Source organism: Macaca fascicularis, chromosome 6, assembly GCF_037993035.2.
Source record: "Macaca fascicularis isolate 582-1 chromosome 6, T2T-MFA8v1.1".
NCBI lineage: Eukaryota > Metazoa > Chordata > Mammalia > Primates > Cercopithecidae > Macaca > Macaca fascicularis.
The window spans coordinates 114,839,366-114,859,103 of NC_088380.1; the positions used below are offsets into that span (position 1 = coordinate 114,839,366).

The window sequence follows — 19,738 nt, forward strand, 5'->3', positions numbered from 1 at the left end:
TTAGTGGGTACTGCCATTCACTGTCTAAAAAATGGAAAAGTCCCCTAAAACAATGTAAGTATTCACAAGAAGCAATCATTTCAATTGTTAAATTACAAATTCTACATATTGGTAGGAGAATAAGGTAAAACAAAATAAATTCCACTAGTCTTGTTTAAATAATGTGGTGAATATATACAACCTTTTTCTTAAGGCATTGATAGTACTAGTTTTTAAATGTTATAAATGAGAAAAATCAGATCAAATATCATTTTGATATCATTTTACTCACAATTTTTCAACTATCATTAAAAACATTTTGAGTTCTTGAATATAAATATTTGCACTCTCCCACCTCCCCCCCCCCCACACACACACAATGCTCTATGGCTCATTATCAGGCATGCAATAAGGAGATTTGCCAAAAAGCAGGCTTAGAGGATAGTATGACTTTCAAGGTTAAGGCACCATCTTAAAAAAAAAATAGGACTTTTTTAAATTTTGAAAAGTAGGACAAGAGGAAGCTGCATGATTATAAGTTACAAGCAAATTTAATGTAAATATAGCATTATAATGCATAAAAACAAATAACCTTAGACATGTACTAATATAGAAGTTCAGAGACAGAGGGTAAGCACTAAGGTGATTACAAGTTGGTTCCAGTATCTGGAAGTTCATTTTTACAATAACTGAGAAAGGTATGCCTTAACAGAAACGGGGAAGGTACCCATGTCTAAAGAATTAACCTGTGACTCTAGGCAAATGCACACACTAGACTGACAATGATTTACCACTATTGAAGACCAGATGTGAAATACCTCCTATTATTACACTGATCAGCAATTAACATAATTATATTCTTCTTAAAAAAAACCGTTTCTGACTGTAATCTAAAAACATGATAATATAAAGTATATTAGAAAAATGTGATTGTTTTAAATAGATTTTAATGTATGAAAATAGATTATTCTTATATACTTGGACTAACTTTACAGCAGAAAGCCATATGGGTATACTAGAAAAAGATATTACTTCTAGAGGGGAAAAAAACCACAATTTAATCCAAGGATAAACAATAGTTTGGCAGAACCAACACTTGTCCACTTTTTTACCTTCTCAAGTTGTCCAAATGTCACTTAATCCTCCAACAAAATGAAAAACCAAACTGCATTATTGTAACAAAATATCTATCCTTATTCTTGGCATTCTTTTCCCATTTTTGATTCTAAAAAATTGTTAGAACATATTAAATATGTATATATATGAGAAGAATTTATGAAATTAAAAACTAAAAATTTTATATAAAGTATTTTTTAAAAAAACACTTGCCAGTGTAACTTCTGCATGATATATTACTCTCAAGGCATGCAATGCCAGTATTCTGAACTAAATTTAATGCCAGATTTGGTGACGCATTTGATTGGTACCAAGCAGCAAATATCTATCAAATATTATATTTAATATCTACCTCTAATTACAACAATAAAGTCAAGCTCTTCTGAACAAACTCAACCACAGAAGCAACTAGTTAACTTTCATCTTTTCAAGAATCAGGTAATTAAAGTATGACAAAAGAAAAGAGACCACACTTATTAGCAGTCTTGAGAGATTTTTGTTAGGGTTGCCTGAAACAGAAGGATGAAATACTGAAACAAACCAAATATCTTCAATGAGATGTACAACCATGTGAATGAAAATATATAATAGGTAATTTGTAATAAAAATGTTTAAAGACATTAAGTTTCAAAATCCACTTTTAAGAAATCATTTCCTAAAATCTACCTAATTCTTAAAAAGAACACACTTATTTGGGATTTTACTTCTTCAAACTATCATTGTCATTCTTCTTGTATGAATGCTAATGAAGAATCACTTGATATTGCTATAGAATAAAGTATATTTCACCAATTCAATTAATAAAAATTAAATTTTATGTCCTAAATGCTATACTTTTACGTACATATTAAAGTATAAATGGTTATGTTTAAAGTTACTGACATGTGTCTCATTTAAAATGTGATTTTAGAAGAAACTCTTCCTTCCTTATCTCAAGAAATTTTGGCCAGGCATGATGGCTCACGTCTGTAATCCCAGCACTCTGGGAGGCCGAGGCAGGCAGATCACAAGGTCAAGAGATCGAGACCATCCTGGCCAACATGGTGAAACCCCGTCTCTACTAAAAACACAAAAATTAGCTGGGCATGGTGGTGCACGCCTGCAGTCCCAGCTACTCAGGAGGCTGAGGCAGGAGACTCACTTGAACATGGGAGGCAAAGGTTGCCATGAGCCGAGATCATGCCACTGCACTCCAGTCTGGGCAACAGAGTGAGACTCCATCTCAAAAAAAAAAAAAATTATCAACAGATTAATAAGGAGTAACTAAATACAGGAAGCTGACAGAATACAGGAAAGTAAAAAATGTAAGGTAATTCTCAAACAGTATTTGCAAAAAAAAATAATATTCACCTGAGCTTGAAGGTAGTAATGAACACATTCTGGAAGAAAGATAAAAAGAAGAATGATAAATGAAGTATAGAAAGTAAAAAAAAAAAAAAAAAAAGTAATGAGACAGACTAGTAACTGAAGAAATCTTTGAAATGAGCCACTACACATTCTGAAATGACAAAAACAGTATTTTGGAAAGAACACTGCTGGATTGTAGATATGATCAGTAAGAGTCAACCTTTAGAAACATCTTAGTTCATGAGTGAATTCAGAGGAATATATACAATGTATATTTAACATTTCATACTTTTTTCCATTAAATTCTTCACACAAAAAAGCTTAAAACAATGAAAAACTACAGAATGTATACTAGATTACATAATGCAACTGCCTACAATTATATACGATAAACAGAGATTTATCAGTATACTAATGGAATAAGAGTATATGTGTGTATATTAAATTGTGTCCTGCAACAATTTAAAATGTATGAAATAGAAAACTACAAAATTATCTTCAAATACTTACAGTAAATATTAACCTAGTAAAAAGATAAGGAAATTTTATCATGTTCTCAGAGGAGTTAAAATGAAAAGCTAGCAGAACATGATGCAAATAATTTTATAACCTCTAGGCATTCATTTGGACATTTAAGCAGTAATGAATATAAATATATGCCTTCTTCTTTATATTCTCAAAGATATTCAGCAAAAGGGAAAATAAAAGAAAATCACCCAACTATAGTTCAGTAAGAAGGACTCTGATTTACAACTACTTTTCTTTGTATTACAGTCTCAATATATTTATTTATATGTCTTATTAAGTGAACGATAACCATCTAGATTTTATGCTCCAATCAAAAATAGCCAATGAAGAGCTGGTAACAGACACTACAAATTTTTTACCCCCAAACTCTCCTGAAGTAACTTGAGTACTTCTACCATCATACAATAGAAATCCAAAATAATGAAATATGGCAGCCACTAAAGAAAAATACTATACTGATATAGTCTGCAACCTAGATGTGGCTACACAAACTAAGATGCAACAGAAGAAGGGTTGGAAAAAAAAGTATCAAAACAGTATGGACTTACCTGGCTTTTAAACTTCTTGGCTATTAAAATCTAGATGATATAGCTAACAACAACAACAAAAAGAATCCACCCCAAAACTCACATGACTATTCATCCTTCTACTGCCTATCAGGTAACTTTATGTTCAAACCTTTGAAAATAATTTCAAGAAAGACAGTAAAAGAAGATAACCAACCTAATATGAGTAAGCAAAATCTGCAACACTAATAGGAACAGTACTTAACACAGGTTTAGATAGAAATATCGCCTGTATATCTTTGCCTGAAGACAGGGTTGTCTGACCAAGGCCCAAGGGCCATAGGACATTCACAATAATGTATCTTTGTGATAATGACTACAATAAAATGATGGAAAAAGTGCATCCTATTACCTGGAAGTCAGATTCAACTGAAGTCTGTAAACTATATTTAGAAAGGCAAATCTTTATTTAAAAAAGAAAGAAAGAAAAAAAGGTAATTCTCCAATTCTCCTTCCTTTAAGCCTAGTCACTGAAATAACTGGGATTATTAAGTCTTGGATATCCTAAAACCCTAGAACCTTATTACTGTGGATAAAAACGTAAGTCAAAACTTCTTCCTAAATCCAAATAATACATTTCACTTGTTGACTGACAGGCTAGAAAGGTAGTTCAGGAACATATTCTCATAAATGATAGGCTTAATGTACTACTAGCATGCCACTACCATCTAACCCTTATAAAATTTCTATTTGCTAAGCCTAATGAATCAAGTCTTTATCTCAACCCACTATCTCCTGTGGCCAACACTTGAGCACAAAGCCCAACACTGCACTTCCACACTTGTATCTTAGAGATAATTTGTTTTGTTTCAAATCTCTGATTTTAACAGGTAGTCAAAAAAGAAAGCAAATAAAAATTAGATTTTTATTTTAAAAAAACAGGACTTAAACTACAGACCATATATGTAGGGAAAAAAGCACTAACAAAAGAATTACACTAAAAATAATCTACCAATTATAAATTTTAAACCCAAAAGCAGCACTCTAGAATTTGATCCAGAAAAACATATATTTTTAAAGAATACTTAAATACTATTTGGAATTTCCTATTTTTAACCATAACAAATTCTGCATTATTCACACTGGGATATCTTTATCTGAGTTTTTAATACTAAGCTAGCTTCCTCCTGAGATCCTATTTGCATTTGGTCATCTCCTATCATCAGCTGATGAGTCCCCAGAGTTTGTGAACTAATTTTAATATTACTAAACTAATATAATTAATCAGGTAAATCTGCTGGGTAAAAAATAATGCATTCCAAAGAAAAATTGTTTGGATATCATCCAAGTCACTGCCTGTCTTCTATACGACACTGGCACACAGGGAAAGAAAAAATACACCTTCATTCTTTATTGCTCTTTATGCCTTCAAATAATAGAATATAACTCACTTATGCTCCTGCCAACATATCTGATTTTAAAACAACCAACCAACCAAAAAAACAGCCGTAAGAGAAAGATACCAATAGACTAAAAAGAGAGTAAGAGGATAAGATCTAGCAAAGAATTTAAAATGAGTAAAAATGTATTTATTCTTCAGAATGAAATTATACTGTCAAAAAACTTGCTTTAGGTCAGGCATGGTGGCTGATGCCTACAATCCCAGCACTTTGGGAGGCCAAGACAGGAGAATCACTTGAGCCCAGGAGTTCGAGACCAGCCTGGGCAATATAGTGAAACCCTGTCTCTACTTTAAAAAAAAAAAAAAACAAAAAACCTTGTTTTAATTGAAACTAGATCTTTCAAATACCACTTTAACAAAATAAAACTGATTTCATTAACAGTAAGAATGTACAAGTCAACATAATTCTGACAAGAATTATATTCTAGTTGATCAGAAGTGCATGTTGTTAAAGACAATTATCCCAAAAAAAAAAAAAAACCCTTAAGTACATTAGTGACTTTGGCTGGATAAATTTGATACACAAAGAATGGCATCATTAATGTGCTAACTAGGTCAAAACAATTTACTTACTTGAAAAGTGAAAAAATGTTTGACTCTTTAAACTATTTTAAGCTTTTATTTAATAAAATATGTCATCAAAATATTTGAAGTGATACATTTTTTAAAGCATGCTCAATGCAGTAGTAACCCATCTGTCCCTAAACCAACATTTATTGAATGTCTATTATATACCAACACTAGGAGGGATGAATAAAAAGATGAGTACATACTCCTGGCCCTCAGAAGAGTTGACACTCCATCAGCAAGATACATCTCTAAATCATGATTTCAATTACCAGTAGAGAGTGATTTGACATGATCTAGAAAAATTTGAAAATGTACATATCTTAGCACCATATTATATATACTTCTAGTATATGCCCTAGAGAAACTCTTGAAGATGAGCACAAGAGATTTATACAATAATTTTATTGCAATACTGCCTCTGATAGTAAAACAGTGGAAGCAATGTAAGTGACCTTCAATAGGGAATGAATAACCAGGAGATTTATACATATAATAGAATACTAACAATGAAAAAGAATGAATTATATTCATTATGGCTAGATCTCAAAAATAAAAGTAAACATGCAAATTGTAGACTCATATATACTTTGTGAGACCAGATATTTAACCATATGACACTAGATATAAATTACATGTGACCACAAACTAAATAATACCACATGTCATGGTTATCCACATACATATTAAAGTATTTTTTAAAGCACTTTACATCATCATAGCAGTTGCTCTGGAAGGGAACAATGGGACAACAGTATGAATGTAAGACAACAGAGACTTGAAGTTTATTTGTTTTATTAATTCAAGCAGCAGCAGCAGCAAATTTAATAAAATGTTAACAACTGTCAATTTACAGGTGATGGGCATACACCTGTTATTACTCCTTTTTGTATTCTATATTTTTCTTAATTTTTCAAAATAGGAAAATAAAACAAGAATTAAAATCTGATCACATTTCACACTTGCTAAAATCTCATGCTATAATTCTTATTACCTAGAGACTTTCAAATTTCACAGCATGACACTGAAAAAAATTTAACAACCCGGTCCATTCTTTCTTTTCCAGACCAAATATGAATACTTCCCTACTATCCAGCCTATCAACCTAGTGGCACTGTAACACTCACCACTTATTAAGCATTGCCCATATTTTTCTGATGTTTTATCTTTGTTAATGCTCTTTCCCATTACTGCAATTACCTTACCCTAAAATATGTCTGCTTGCATATTCATCACATCACTATATGTAATTCAAAACTCAGTTCAAAGATCACTTACTATTTATAAGATTTTCAGATTCCTTCCTTATCCCTCACATAAGAATAACTATTTTTGCAATTGGTTTTTCTATAGCACTATCATGAGACCAGGATCTTCTCTCTTTGGCAGTGTAACTCTTGTTTAATTCTTCAACACCTCTCACAGTGCCTGGAACATAGTAACTGTTCAAATGTTAATGGAACTGAATGAACATCCGAAACAAATGTTAAGGAACAGAGTACAGACTTATCAGTTCATGAATTCATTAAAATTGCCACTAAATCTTCTGGACAAAAATCAAATGCTACTAGCTTCTGAATCGAAATATCACAAAAATATAAAACACCATGTTTGCAATACAGAGAAGCTTTGTATAAAATACTGCAATTCTATTATTAATTATATTCATATTCATATAAGATTAAGATCAACACTAAATGCTAGCTTTCCTCTTTGATAATTTCAGTAATTTTCCTAGAAAAAGTTTTAAATACACTTCTGCTGGTACTTGCAGCTTCTCCTGCAATCAATTACCACCTTAAAAAATGATTTTCTACTCATGCTAATAATTAACTTCTTCCTTTGATGTCTCACAGCACTGGTCAATAAGTGTTTTAAAGGGAGATAATGTCTTTTGGAAGTTGCTACTTGGTTCAAAGGTGTGTGGATTAGCATTACAGGTAATATATCCACGCAATCCAAAGGGCTAGCGAAGAAAAGTCTGGGAATCTTAACAGATCTGGGTTAGAATTTTGACTTTGACAGCTACCTGTTGTTAACTTCTTTATGCCTCAATTACCTCACTGGTAAAATTGGATAAAAATAGCTACCTCATGTGGTAGTTATGAGGATTAATTATACAAAACAGCATAGTACCTGCTAAATTAACAATACTCAATAACAGATAACTTGTATTAAATATTTTCTATTACCAAAAAATGACAGCAAAATCCTGAAATGTAGTTGCTATAGTCTAAAGGTTTGTGTACACCCAAAACCCATATGTTGAAATCGTAATCTCCAAGTGATAGTATTAGGAAGTGGGATCTTTGGGGAGTGATTAAGTCATGAGGGCAGGGCTCTAATAAATGGGACTAATACCTTTACAAAATAGGCCACAGGGAGCTTGTTTGCCTTTCTGCCATGTGAGAAGGTGTCTATGAACTAGAAAGTAAGCCCTCACCAGATACCAAACCTGCCAGTGCCTTAATCTTGGACTTGTCAGCCTTCAGATCTGTGACTAACACATGTCTGTTGTTTATAAGTTATCCAGTTTATAGTATTTTGGTACAGCAACCCAAATGGACAGAGATAATAAGATAAGATTCAATATCCCTCGGTCACCTCCTTTAGAATGCCACATGCAAGTATTACTGTTCATTGGAAACTACCATTCTGGGTTTAAGTAAATGCCCCATCCATTAAGAGGGGAAAGAACACTGAAGGCAAGTATATACTCTGGATGATTTTGGAGGCTAAAGGGAGTACTTGGCCCTTTTGTACAAAATCCCTCAAAAATGTAAATTATTTATGTCTGGTATTACAATTAAACCCACTTCACAAGGAATATTTGAGAAATAAGACATAAAAGAGTATCGTAGGGGGGCTACGGTTGTGGACAACCAATCTCCTTAATATATTAACTCTTATGTATAAACCCATTAATATATTAACTCTATGGTGAACAGTAAGAGTCAGGAAATGGAAGCTTTCACATAATGCTGAATTAACTACTGCTATTTAAACTCTTGATACAAATGTTTATCTTATATACTACTCTAGTTTATTATCAACATGGCTACCAATTTTTTCACCTAACTGCTACAACAGCCTCAAATCACAGCAAAGAGAAAAAAAAATTAAACTGTCAGTGTCTAACAGGTAAAATCAGACTAGGTGATACTAGGCATTGATACAGCCCAATTCAAATTAGTAAACTGCAGAAAGCAAATAATAGGCTTCAATATCCGCTCTCCTGATAGGAGAGGATAAAAACCTTTATTGAAGCCTTCTTGTGTTTTGTGGCAATGGAACCCATTTGGTGCTTTACCTCTTAATCTCATTTAGTCTGATCCTCATAAGAACATGTATGAAGTAGTATTGTATCCTTTCTGCAAGGAGGCAAAACAAAGTGCAAAAATTAAGATAACTAAAGCAAGTCATGTGAGTATGCATCAAGGTTTTAACTGAGTTCGGTGCAACTCAAAAATGGTGTTTGCCTCCATCTCACGTTAAAATGCTTTCAGCCTGGGGGGTGGGTGGGGAGAAAGCCTGGAGAGGTGAATTTGATCCTGTATCATTCATGTAAGTCTCCAAAGGATAAAATCTAAAACAAGATTGTTACAGCAGCAGCCAAAGGACTCTAAGAGAAGTCACAGAATTATAAAACTAGTAAAATATCAACTAAAAGATTGAAAAGTAAACATTCACAATTAACTTTCAAGAAATCAACTTTCAATTAGGAAACTTTAGTCATTTCCCTATAACTTTCTGAAATCTATTCATAGTACATTACTATTTTCTTGACAACTGAGTAATCTATAATAGTTTACAGGCCAATTATTCAGAGTACGAAATGTATAAAAATAGACCAAATACACACATAACACATACAGATCTACATCAAAAATGCTTTGACATAGGACATAGCACAGAAGCTATTTTTGGAATAACTCATAAAATTCCAGTACTTTAAAACATCAGCCTGTATAACAAATGACACGTAATCTATCTGACCTCATCATTTTACAACGGAATAAAAAGCCACCCAAAGAGCTTCTCTGTCCAAAAAGTAGAGAAGCAGAATCTGGTACAGGGAAATTAAAGAAGCAGAGGAAATATACTTAACTGAGGTTTCTAGATCATTAATAACTATATGCTCAAACTAAATACGACTTAAAAATAGCCTTGTGGCATGCACTATTCAGAAGTGATATAAAACCTATCACTAGAAGAGAAAGACACATACAATATGCTAGACCCTCACTGCAGTTGTACTCCTCAAATCTATTTATATAGTCAACATAAGAGTTTTACAGCAAATGCAAACTATACCTATGTAGGTACATGACACTTGTCTCACTATTCTGCATCTAAAGCCAGGTGCGGTGGCTCACACCTGTAATCCCAGCACTCTGGGAGGCCGAGGTGGGCGAATCATGAGCCCAGGAGTTCAAGACCAGCCTGACCAACACGGTGGAACCCCATCTCTACTAAAAATACAAAAAAAATTAGCTGGCATGGTGGCTTGCACCTGTAATCCCAGCTACCCAGGAGGCTAAGGCAGGAGAATCTCTTGAACCCAGGAAGTGGAGGTTGCAGTGAGCTGAGACTGCGCCATTGCACTCCAGCCTGGGCTACAGAGCGAAACTCCGTCTCAAAAAGAAAAAAAATTCTACATCTAAGTCCTCAGTCCTCTGCTTCACTATAACTCATTTAAGGCATATCATTGTCCTCACTTTCCATATGAATAAAATTTCTCCCTCATAAACACAAGAATCTTTCCCCTATTCTAAAGTTTATCTTACTTAAACCAGTGCCACAAATAAAAATGTTCTACTATCTTACTACTTTGTGTAAAATGGTAAGATCATCCTGTAGCATTCTAGATACAATTTTTTAAAATAACTTAAGAAGAAATTTTCCCATTAAGGTTACATAAAGAACAAAAATGTAAAATAAACCATAACATCAGCAGCAACCATCAGCAGAAACTTACAGAGGCATTATATCCTTATAGTTACATCAAGGACACAAAAGCTATGTCACAGAAATACACAAAGACAATGCTGCCATCTAAAGGCCAAGATATAATATGAAAAGATGTATGTATACTCAAATACTATCAAAACAGCTTGATAGTTTAAGTCAGCAAAGTTTATACGAAAACTATGCTACCATTATTTTTAGACTATGCAATTAAACTATAATACTCCTTTTGAGAAGATTCAGTTTATTAAGAGAATTAGCAAAATAATTTGACTGATTATCAGTATTTGTCAAAGCATAGGTGAAATTCTTTTGGTATTCTTTCTGACAGTGTTCTCTGTACATACCTGTATTAGTTGCTAATTTAAAATATTTGCTGTTACATTACTAAGAATACGTGTCAAAGTAAAAACATTCTAATTACTTAAAATTGTGGCTTTGCAAGTATTTAAATTTCTCCTTATTTCATCAATTTTAAAAATACAAACTTCCAGCGGGAGGTTAGGTATCAATATCTCAATAATCCAATAAAGAGTTCAAATTATTCTAAATTTCCTTTTCTAAGAAACTTAAATGGGAAGAACTGTAGTGAATCAGCCTTTAAGACTTAGCAAAATTACCTCAAATTTCCAATGAAATGAAAATGTTTAATAAAAAAACTAAACACAAAACTGATTCCCTTCGCATTTAAGTATATAACATCTTTTTAATGTAACAAAATATTAGGAAAAAACTAATGTGAACATAACAAGAACCTTCAAAACATAAACAGTTGCTTTTTGGGGAAACCATTGGCTAAAAATTGTTTGATGTGCCAATAAAACTATTTTTTTACATTTACTCAACAAGAAAAATAAGAGTCAACAAATATCCTATTGCTTGAGAAATAGAAAACTTCTAAATTGAGATCACCATCCTTTAATTTACCTTGAATGTAAAGTGAAAACCAAAAGTTAGATAACAAATACAGTTGTGATGCCATAAAAACTACTATGTTTTACATGTCTCCTATAAGTCAGAGTTTGTACTAGACAATTTAAAAATACGGTGTCATTTAATCCTCGAAACTATAACTAGCAAATAGAGATCAATAACCTCATTTACAAATGAGGTGTAAAGAACTCAAGTAACTTTCCCAGGGTCACAATGCAAGTAAGTGAACACCAGTATTCAAAAATTCAGTGTCTCTAACACAGACCTAACTTATCTTTACAAAATCCTGCTGTCTCAAGAATGACTATTACATAATAATTATTAAATGTTATGAACTCCAAGGGGCAATAAAAAGATCTCTCCATTTTTGAAATACAACTAAAAAAGCAAGTCTTTTGTGGTATACTACACATTCAAGACTACCCTGACAACATTTTCAAATACAGACATGCATTGCTTAATGACAGGAAAATGTTATGAGAAATGTGTCACTAGGTAATTTTGTTGTGTGAACATCACAGAATGTACTTAAACATTCTATGAGCATACAGAAAGCCCTGGACTATATGTTACAGCTTTTATTGCTCCTAAGCTGTCAAGTTGAACAGCATGTCACTGTACTGAATACTGGAGGCAACAATACAATGGTATTTCTGTATCTAAACATAGAAAAGGCAAAAATACAGTATAATAATCTCACAGGACCACTATTATATAAGCTGTCCACTGTTAACCCAAAAATTGTTACATGGCCCATGACTGTACGCATGCTATTTTTCAATTTGAAGAACTCCTACTGGTGCCCCCTAGTGACAACTTTTTCTTTTAACTGATATGATGTACCTATCATATAAAAATGTAAATGCTTTGGAACATTATTCAGCCATAAAACATAATAAAGCTCTGATACATGGTAAACGTGAATGAGCCTTGAAAACATCATGCTAAGTGAGACACCAGAAACAAAAGACCACGTATCACGTGATTCCATTTATACAAAATATCTAGAATAGGAAAACCCATAGAGAAAGAAAGTAAATTAGCAGTTGACAGGGACTAGAAGAAGGGTAAAATGGGGAGTGATAGCTAATGGGCACAGGATTTTTTTTTAGGGGTAAAGAAAATATTCAAAAATTTGACATTGGTAATGACTGCACAACATGGTAAATATACTAAAAGCTGATGAGTTGTACACTTTAAAGAGTTTTGAAATGTATTTTATGTTAATTACCTCTCAATAAAAAAATTGTAAGATTTTTTAAGCATAATACATTAAACACGTCTGAGTTATCCATGTACATGCTTAAAATATAAAATCTATGTAATTGCCCATATTATATACTCTAAATTATTGAATCCCATTTTTTATCATACTAAGTAAAAGGTTCTATTTTACAAGAGTACATTTTTCTGGACAATAAAAAATTTCTAACTGTCTAGAATTATTATAATCCCCAGAGATACCAGAAAGAACTACAACCATAGACAAACAAATTCGATTTTTCCAATTTACCACTGTTAGTTCACGGTCCACATTTAGAAAAGATGCATTAGCACATGCTAATGAGGGATTTTTAACATGCAGGTACCACACACAAACACCATCTATTCAGTTAAAAGATCAATTTATAAAATCATCACTTTAAAAGAATTTTTGCTTTTGATTAAGTAGTATTTAAACCATCACAAGACAATAAGCAGAAAAAAAATTATAAATAAACTTGAAAGAATTCAAGGTTAGGAACAAAATGAACAACACAAGGATGATAACAAGTACTTACTAATTTGTTTTCCTGCATGTATATCCTTTGTAATTTCAGACAGCCCTTAGCTATGACGATCATGCCTTCATCTGAGATCTTGTAACACTGGCCGAAATGAATATCTTTGAGTTCTCTGCATTTTGAGCCCAGCTGTAAACAAACAGATTTAGCTGAATGCTCAAAAAATAACAAAGGCAACATCTTTCAAGTGAGATTTTCATATAATTTTTTGAAAATAACCATGTCAGAGTTAAATATTTATGTTACTTATAAAATAAGATAGAATGTAAGCAATCCATAATTTAAAACAGTAATGTATAAACATTTTTAACCTTCTAATGTACCTCCCTGTTTCAACCAACTCATATTACAAGCCCACCAAGGTATCTGTATTCCTTAACAGTTCAAAATTATATAATTATTACTCCAGTATTTTTTTTTAAAGACAGGGTCTCGCTGTGTTGCCCAGGCTAGAGTGCAGTGGCTCAATCATGGCTCACTACAGCCTCAACCTCCTGGGCTAAAGAGATCCTCTTACCTCAGCCTACTGAGTAGCTGGGAGTACGGGTGTGTGCCACTACACCTGGCTACTTTTTAAATTTTGTTGTAGAGCTAGGATCTCACTATGTTGCCCAGACTAGTCTCAAACTCCTGGCCTCAAGAAATCCTCCCACCTCAGCCTCCCAAAGTGCTGGGATTACAGGTGTGAGCCACTGCACCCAGCCTCTCTTGTGTCTTAATAGTGAAGAAAAAAAAAAATACTTAAAGGAATAAATTATAACATATTCATAAGACTGAGTATTATACAACCACTAAAATTGGAACAAACGTGACAAAAATGTATGTAAGCTGTTATAGTATAATCCAATTTTATAAAGAAATTATGCATAAATGCATACATATGTATTTGTGCACAGAAACGGGACTGAAATACATACCAAGGTGTTCACAGTGGTTAATTCTGATTAGTGCATGAGTTTTTATTCCCTTCTGCCTATGAATCTTCTCTAATTTTTTTAACAAACATTGCTTTTATAAGAAAAAAAACTTACAAGTTCTGTCTCAAGTAAAGTAATGACATCAGAAATACATGTGAGTTCAGTCACTTTTCCAGAGGTGGTGATAGATATAAACTATATTTTTATAATCTAGGCTGCACTACTACCAATAACATATTCCTACAGAAATGTAAACTCCGTGAAGCCAGCAGATTGTCTATTTTATTAAATAAGGTATCTCTGGTGCCCGGTATCTTACACTTAGTTGACACTTAATAAATATTTGTTAAATGAATGAAAAGGCTGATCAGGATTATGTACTATAAAGAAGCTCATTTTAAGTGGGCAAATACAAGAAACTATGATTGTGGCCTCATACACTACTAAGTTCCACAGTTAATTCATGGGTTCTAACCGGCCCATGGAGAGAATTCAGGGGTTTCAGGAAAGCAGATTTTTTTAAAGTACATGTTCATTTTTTATGTTATCCTCCAACTGAACTTTAGCCTTTCCTTATTATATGAAAAACACTGCAGTAGCTTAGCAATACCTGAGACTTTGTAAGCAATAGAATCAAAGATTACTTCATATATCACTGTTGCAGATACCTTGAAATATTTTTCATTAGTATTCATCATGCTCATTAGATATCAGATTTGTATTGAATTCATTAAAAGAGGCATATATATTTCTACAACAAATGTACAATGGCATGTCACTATACCTAAGCAAACTAAATCCAAAGCCAACAGTGGGAAAAGCAAAGAAGTCTACTAAAGAACTCTCAACAGACTCACATATGTCTGGCAGTGAGGCTGAGGTTGGGGCTAAAAATACTAGAATTCTTGAAAGTCTGTTGAAAAAGTAGTTAAATCTTCAGATCACCTCCCCATTACTGCACAGTCTGACCTTGCCTTTTTTCCCACAATGCCAAAAAAATGTAATCTCTGGGGAGAGCAAAACATAGGGTTTTTAGACTGGGGTATACCACATATAGCTGAGAACCAAAGCACAATGGGGAAAATATGGGGATTTGTGAAAGTTTATTCAGTGAAAACAGAGGAATTCAAAGAAATATTTCTATCCAATTTTCCAGAATGAAAGGGTATCAACTTCCAGACTGAAAGAGCTTATCCATGTGTCCAGCACAAATAACAAAAACAGACACACTGCAATGCAAATCATCATAAAGTTTCAGAAACACAAGTTTAAAGCGATTCTACAGACTTAGAGAGATAAACTTCATAGAAAGGATTAGAATGAAAATGCATCAAACTTCTTAACAAAACTAAAAGAAAGCAACAGTCCAATGCCATCAAGTTCTGAAGATAAATTATTTCTAACCTAGAATTCTGTGCTCGGGATTCAGACTATGAATTAAGTGTGAAAGTAGAATTAGAGATGTTTTCAGACATACAAGTTATCAAAAGATTTACCTCCCATATACACTGTATCGGGAAGGTATTAGAATCTGTGCTCTATAAAACACGAGAATACACCAAGGGAAAGAAAACATGACATCTGGGTAACAGAAGATCTAACCCAATAGCAAGAGAATGGAAATCTTAAGGATAACGGTGGTAAGATACTAAGATGACCACTAATGCAATCACACTTGTATATGAGAAGTTCAGACTAGACTATCCCAGGCAAATCTGCTTTAGGGCAGTAAATGTAACGAAGTATTCACATATAGACATACTAATGCAACTGGAGGAAAGCTTTGGTCTTCATTAGTGTTAAGAGTATAAAAACTAGGTAAAGAAATAAGACATTTATTAATTGCAATGAAAACAACATGCTTTAGAGAAAAAAAGATAGGTACATAATTATAGAATGTAAATACTGAATACTTATTTAACAAAAATTATAATAGAATTATGTTAGAAGGATGAAAGGATAACACATAGGGAAAGAAGTATAAGTGAGCTAAATCCTTACCTTCGATAGCAAGGAATCAGCAATAAACAGTAAAAAGTGAATAAGTTTTTAAAAAAATACAAACAGACATGGCAGGGGAAAATGTTTTCTCATTCTGTAGGAAGCCAAACTAGTCTGATTCCCAGTCTCTCCACTGATTATTCTGTATTTAATAAACTGGGTATTTTCAGCTCGTATGTATACTTCTTCCCCTTGTGAATAAACTGCACACAGGGAGCAAGCAATCTTTACTTCTCCATTTGGGGCCACTCTGCTGGTTAGCCTAGTCAATGACTAGTCAGTTAGCCAAACTCCAGAGTCAGGTTAACAATCCCATTTAGCACTGTTTGTAAGCAATATTCTCCACCTTAGATTTTCTGAGTGCTAAAGCTGACATCTTGCTCCTCCATCACTATTTGTCATACTTACCAATTTGATAACATCCTGTACAGTGAATAGGAGGCCCCATGAGACCTCAACAGTTAGTACACCAGCTAGAAACATGGAGAAATAAAGGAACAGAATCTATATATTAACAGAAGGAGTAAGTGTGGTTTTTGGTGAAGTCTCAGATACCAATGTGTGGACAAGTTGGTAGAGCTTCAAGTTAAGACCCATAAATCACAGCGCCGCAGACTGGTAAAATAATTTAAACTGACTACATGGTGTTTTGACATTGAAAAGTAGCTTTGGTGGCTTTATCTATAAGGAAATGACTTTTCATAGAGGCCACATGGATAACCACACAAAGATGAGAACCACATGGACGGCATATGTAGAAAGTACCAGCATGTGAGGTAAAGTTAGATATGAGGAACAGTGCCTCACAGGAGAAGCTATTATGATTTACTACTACTGAGTAAAACTATCATTTATTCTCACTGCAGAAACTGACACTCTGTTTTAGACATCACTGGATATAACTAGCAAGACCGGACCTAAATCAGTGCCTATCTGCACTAAACACCATTACACCATCCATAAATGTCCTAAGTTCCAGACTATCCCAGCATTGTAAAGTCAGTCATTATAACTGATATACTTACAATTTGGCTTACAGTCTTTAAATTTCTCAATGTTGTATTTGTCTATGACCCACAGAAAAACATTCAGAGGGCATCAACCAAACCCTACAAAAGCATAACCATTAGGATGCCTTAAATCTAGCACAATTAGTACTCTATCTAAAAACCATAGAAATAGAGCACAAGTCTTTTTCTTTTGGAGATGGAGTTTTGCTCTTTCGCCCAGGCTGGAGTGCAGTGGCGCGATCTCAGCTCACTGCAACCTCTGCCTTCCAGTTTCAAGCAGTTCTCCTGCCTCAGCCTCCCAAGTAGCTGGGACTACAAACGCCCCAGCTAATTTTTGTATTTTTAGTAGAGACGGGGTTTCACTATGTTGGCCAGGCTGGTCTCAAACCCCTGACCTCATGATCCGCCTGCCTCAGCGTTCCAAAGTGATGGGATTACAGGCGTGAGGCACTGCGCCTAGCCGAATACAACTTTTTTAAGTAAAAAATTATCTATCCAGGAAGAAAGTGCTAGAGACACTGGAACTCTACCCTGTCAAAAGGGAGAAATCCTCGTAAGTGCCCTGGCGTCCAGCTGAGACACCAAAAAGATGGTACCCTGGGAGCAAGAACTATGCCTAGAGTAAGGCCTATCCTAGACCATCCAAGTTAGAGGGATTTGGGAAATATCTTGGGCTTTCCACATAATAAAGCATAAAACTGAACATAAACAAGATAAGGATGATCATTCAGTAACTATAATGCTTGCTTTAAAAGAAAAGATTTCTGGTTTTCAGTCTGGCATGTAAGGAGTTTAGAAGTTGCCACTCTGCTCTAAAAAATAAAAAGCTAAACACACTGAAAAATTAACAATTCTTTTTAGATCCATCAGAGAAATGAAGACACAGACCAAACCACTGCCACAAAACTGCAGAGACAGGCAGATACAGAGAACTACTACTCACCAGAAGAGAAACTACTACCAGAACCCTCAGCAGGAACCAGCACTAGAGTAGGAAAATCTAAACTCTGCATTTGCCAAAATACTTGAGGCACAGCATGGATAATCCTGATAATTAAAAATTCCAGGGGGACCTAGTTATAAGACAATACTCATGCTTTTGTGAGTTTTATCTACAGGAGCTCTACCAGGTCTTCACGGTGAATACTGGAGAAATCACCTCATGCATACAACAGTGAGAGGACAAAAGTAACCATTTTGAAATATGCCAGAGGATTCTATTATTCTTAACAAGGTCTGTCCTCAGGAGGAACTATTTTACCAGAGCCTAACCTGTGGGAGTTTTGTCAAAGCCTAACCTTCCTAGGGGAAGGAAAATATTGAACTCCAGCCAGCTATAGCCTTCCATGTAAGGAAAGGGACATACCAAACTCCAGCCCTCTCTAGCCATCCTAGCCCACCTAAGCATAAGGGGAAAAAAAGAAACACTAGTAAAGGTAGCCCAGTGGCACAGACTTGCCAAAAAATTAAAACCTAATCCTAAAACTATAGATCATTTCCCGTCTCCCCACACCTAACCACTATATTACTAAAGGCCCATTTAGGAAAGTTGCATTTCCCAGTATAGGTTGAGTATCCCTTATCCAAAATGTTTGGGACCAGAGGCGTTTTAATTTTTGGATTTTTTCAGATTTTTGAATATTTGCACTACATTTATCAGTTGAGCAAGCTTAATCTGAAAATCCAAAATCTGAACTGTTCCAATGCGTATTTCCTTTGAGTGCCATGTCAGCACTCAAAAAGTTTCCAATTTGGAACATACTGGATTTTGGAGTTTTGAATTAGGGACACGCAACCTGTGCATCGTGTCCACATTTCAATGAAAAATTAAAAGGCATACTAACAAGGAAAAGACAATTTCAAGAGACTGAAAAAAGCATCAGAACCAGAGTCAGATATGGCAGAAATGTTGAAATTACCAGACCAGAAATTTTTTAAAACTATGATTAATATGCTAAGAGCTTTAATGGGAAAAGTAGACAACATGCAAGCACCAATAAGCACTATAAAAATATACATTAGTAGACCGGACATGGTTAAGGAAAAAGTCTGAGTTTGAGAATATAACAGAAAGTTCCAAAACTGAAAATCAGGAGAAAAAAGACTGAATAAAAATGAACACAGTATCTAAGAACCAGAGAACAACTACAAAAAGTATAACATAAGTGAAAAGTGAATACTAAGACAAGGGAGACAGGAACAGAAAAACGTTTGAAGCACTCATGACTAATAATTTACCCAAATTAATATCAGATACCAAACTATAGACCCAAGAAGTTCAGAGAATAGCATGAAGGAAAACTGCAAACAAACAAACTAAAAACTACACCTAGGAGGCATATCATTTTCAAACTACAAGAAATCAAAGGTTAAAAAAAAAAAAGAAAAAGTAAGAAATCTAGAAAGAAGCCAGAGGATAAAAACACCTTACCTACAGAGGGGCAAAAATAAAAATTATATCTAACTTTTCCTTAGAAACCATGCAATCAAGAAGAAGGTAGAGTGAAATATTTAAAATTTCGAGTATCATTAAAAAGTCAGGAAACAACAGGTGCTGGAGAGGATGTGGAGAAATAGGAACACTTTTACACTGTTGGTGGGATTGTAAACTAGTTCAACT

At 34.0% G+C, this 19,738-nt stretch overlaps 1 protein-coding gene across 4 annotated transcripts in view; it reads right to left on the reverse strand.

Moving 5' to 3' along the window:
• Window positions 1-19,738, reverse strand: part of FBXL17 (F-box and leucine rich repeat protein 17) — a 546,079-nt gene that overhangs the window by 499,101 nt on the left and 27,240 nt on the right. For all 4 annotated transcript variants that reach the window (XR_012413998.1, XM_065545845.1, XM_005557482.4 and 1 more), the window contains one exon: window positions 13,188-13,319. Coding sequence is in view for 3 of the 4 variants with exons in the window: in XM_065545845.1 (XP_065401917.1) it covers window positions 13,188-13,319 (132 nt within the window). In the remaining variant the exon portion in view is untranslated. The remainder of the gene's footprint in view (window positions 1-13,187; window positions 13,320-19,738) is intronic.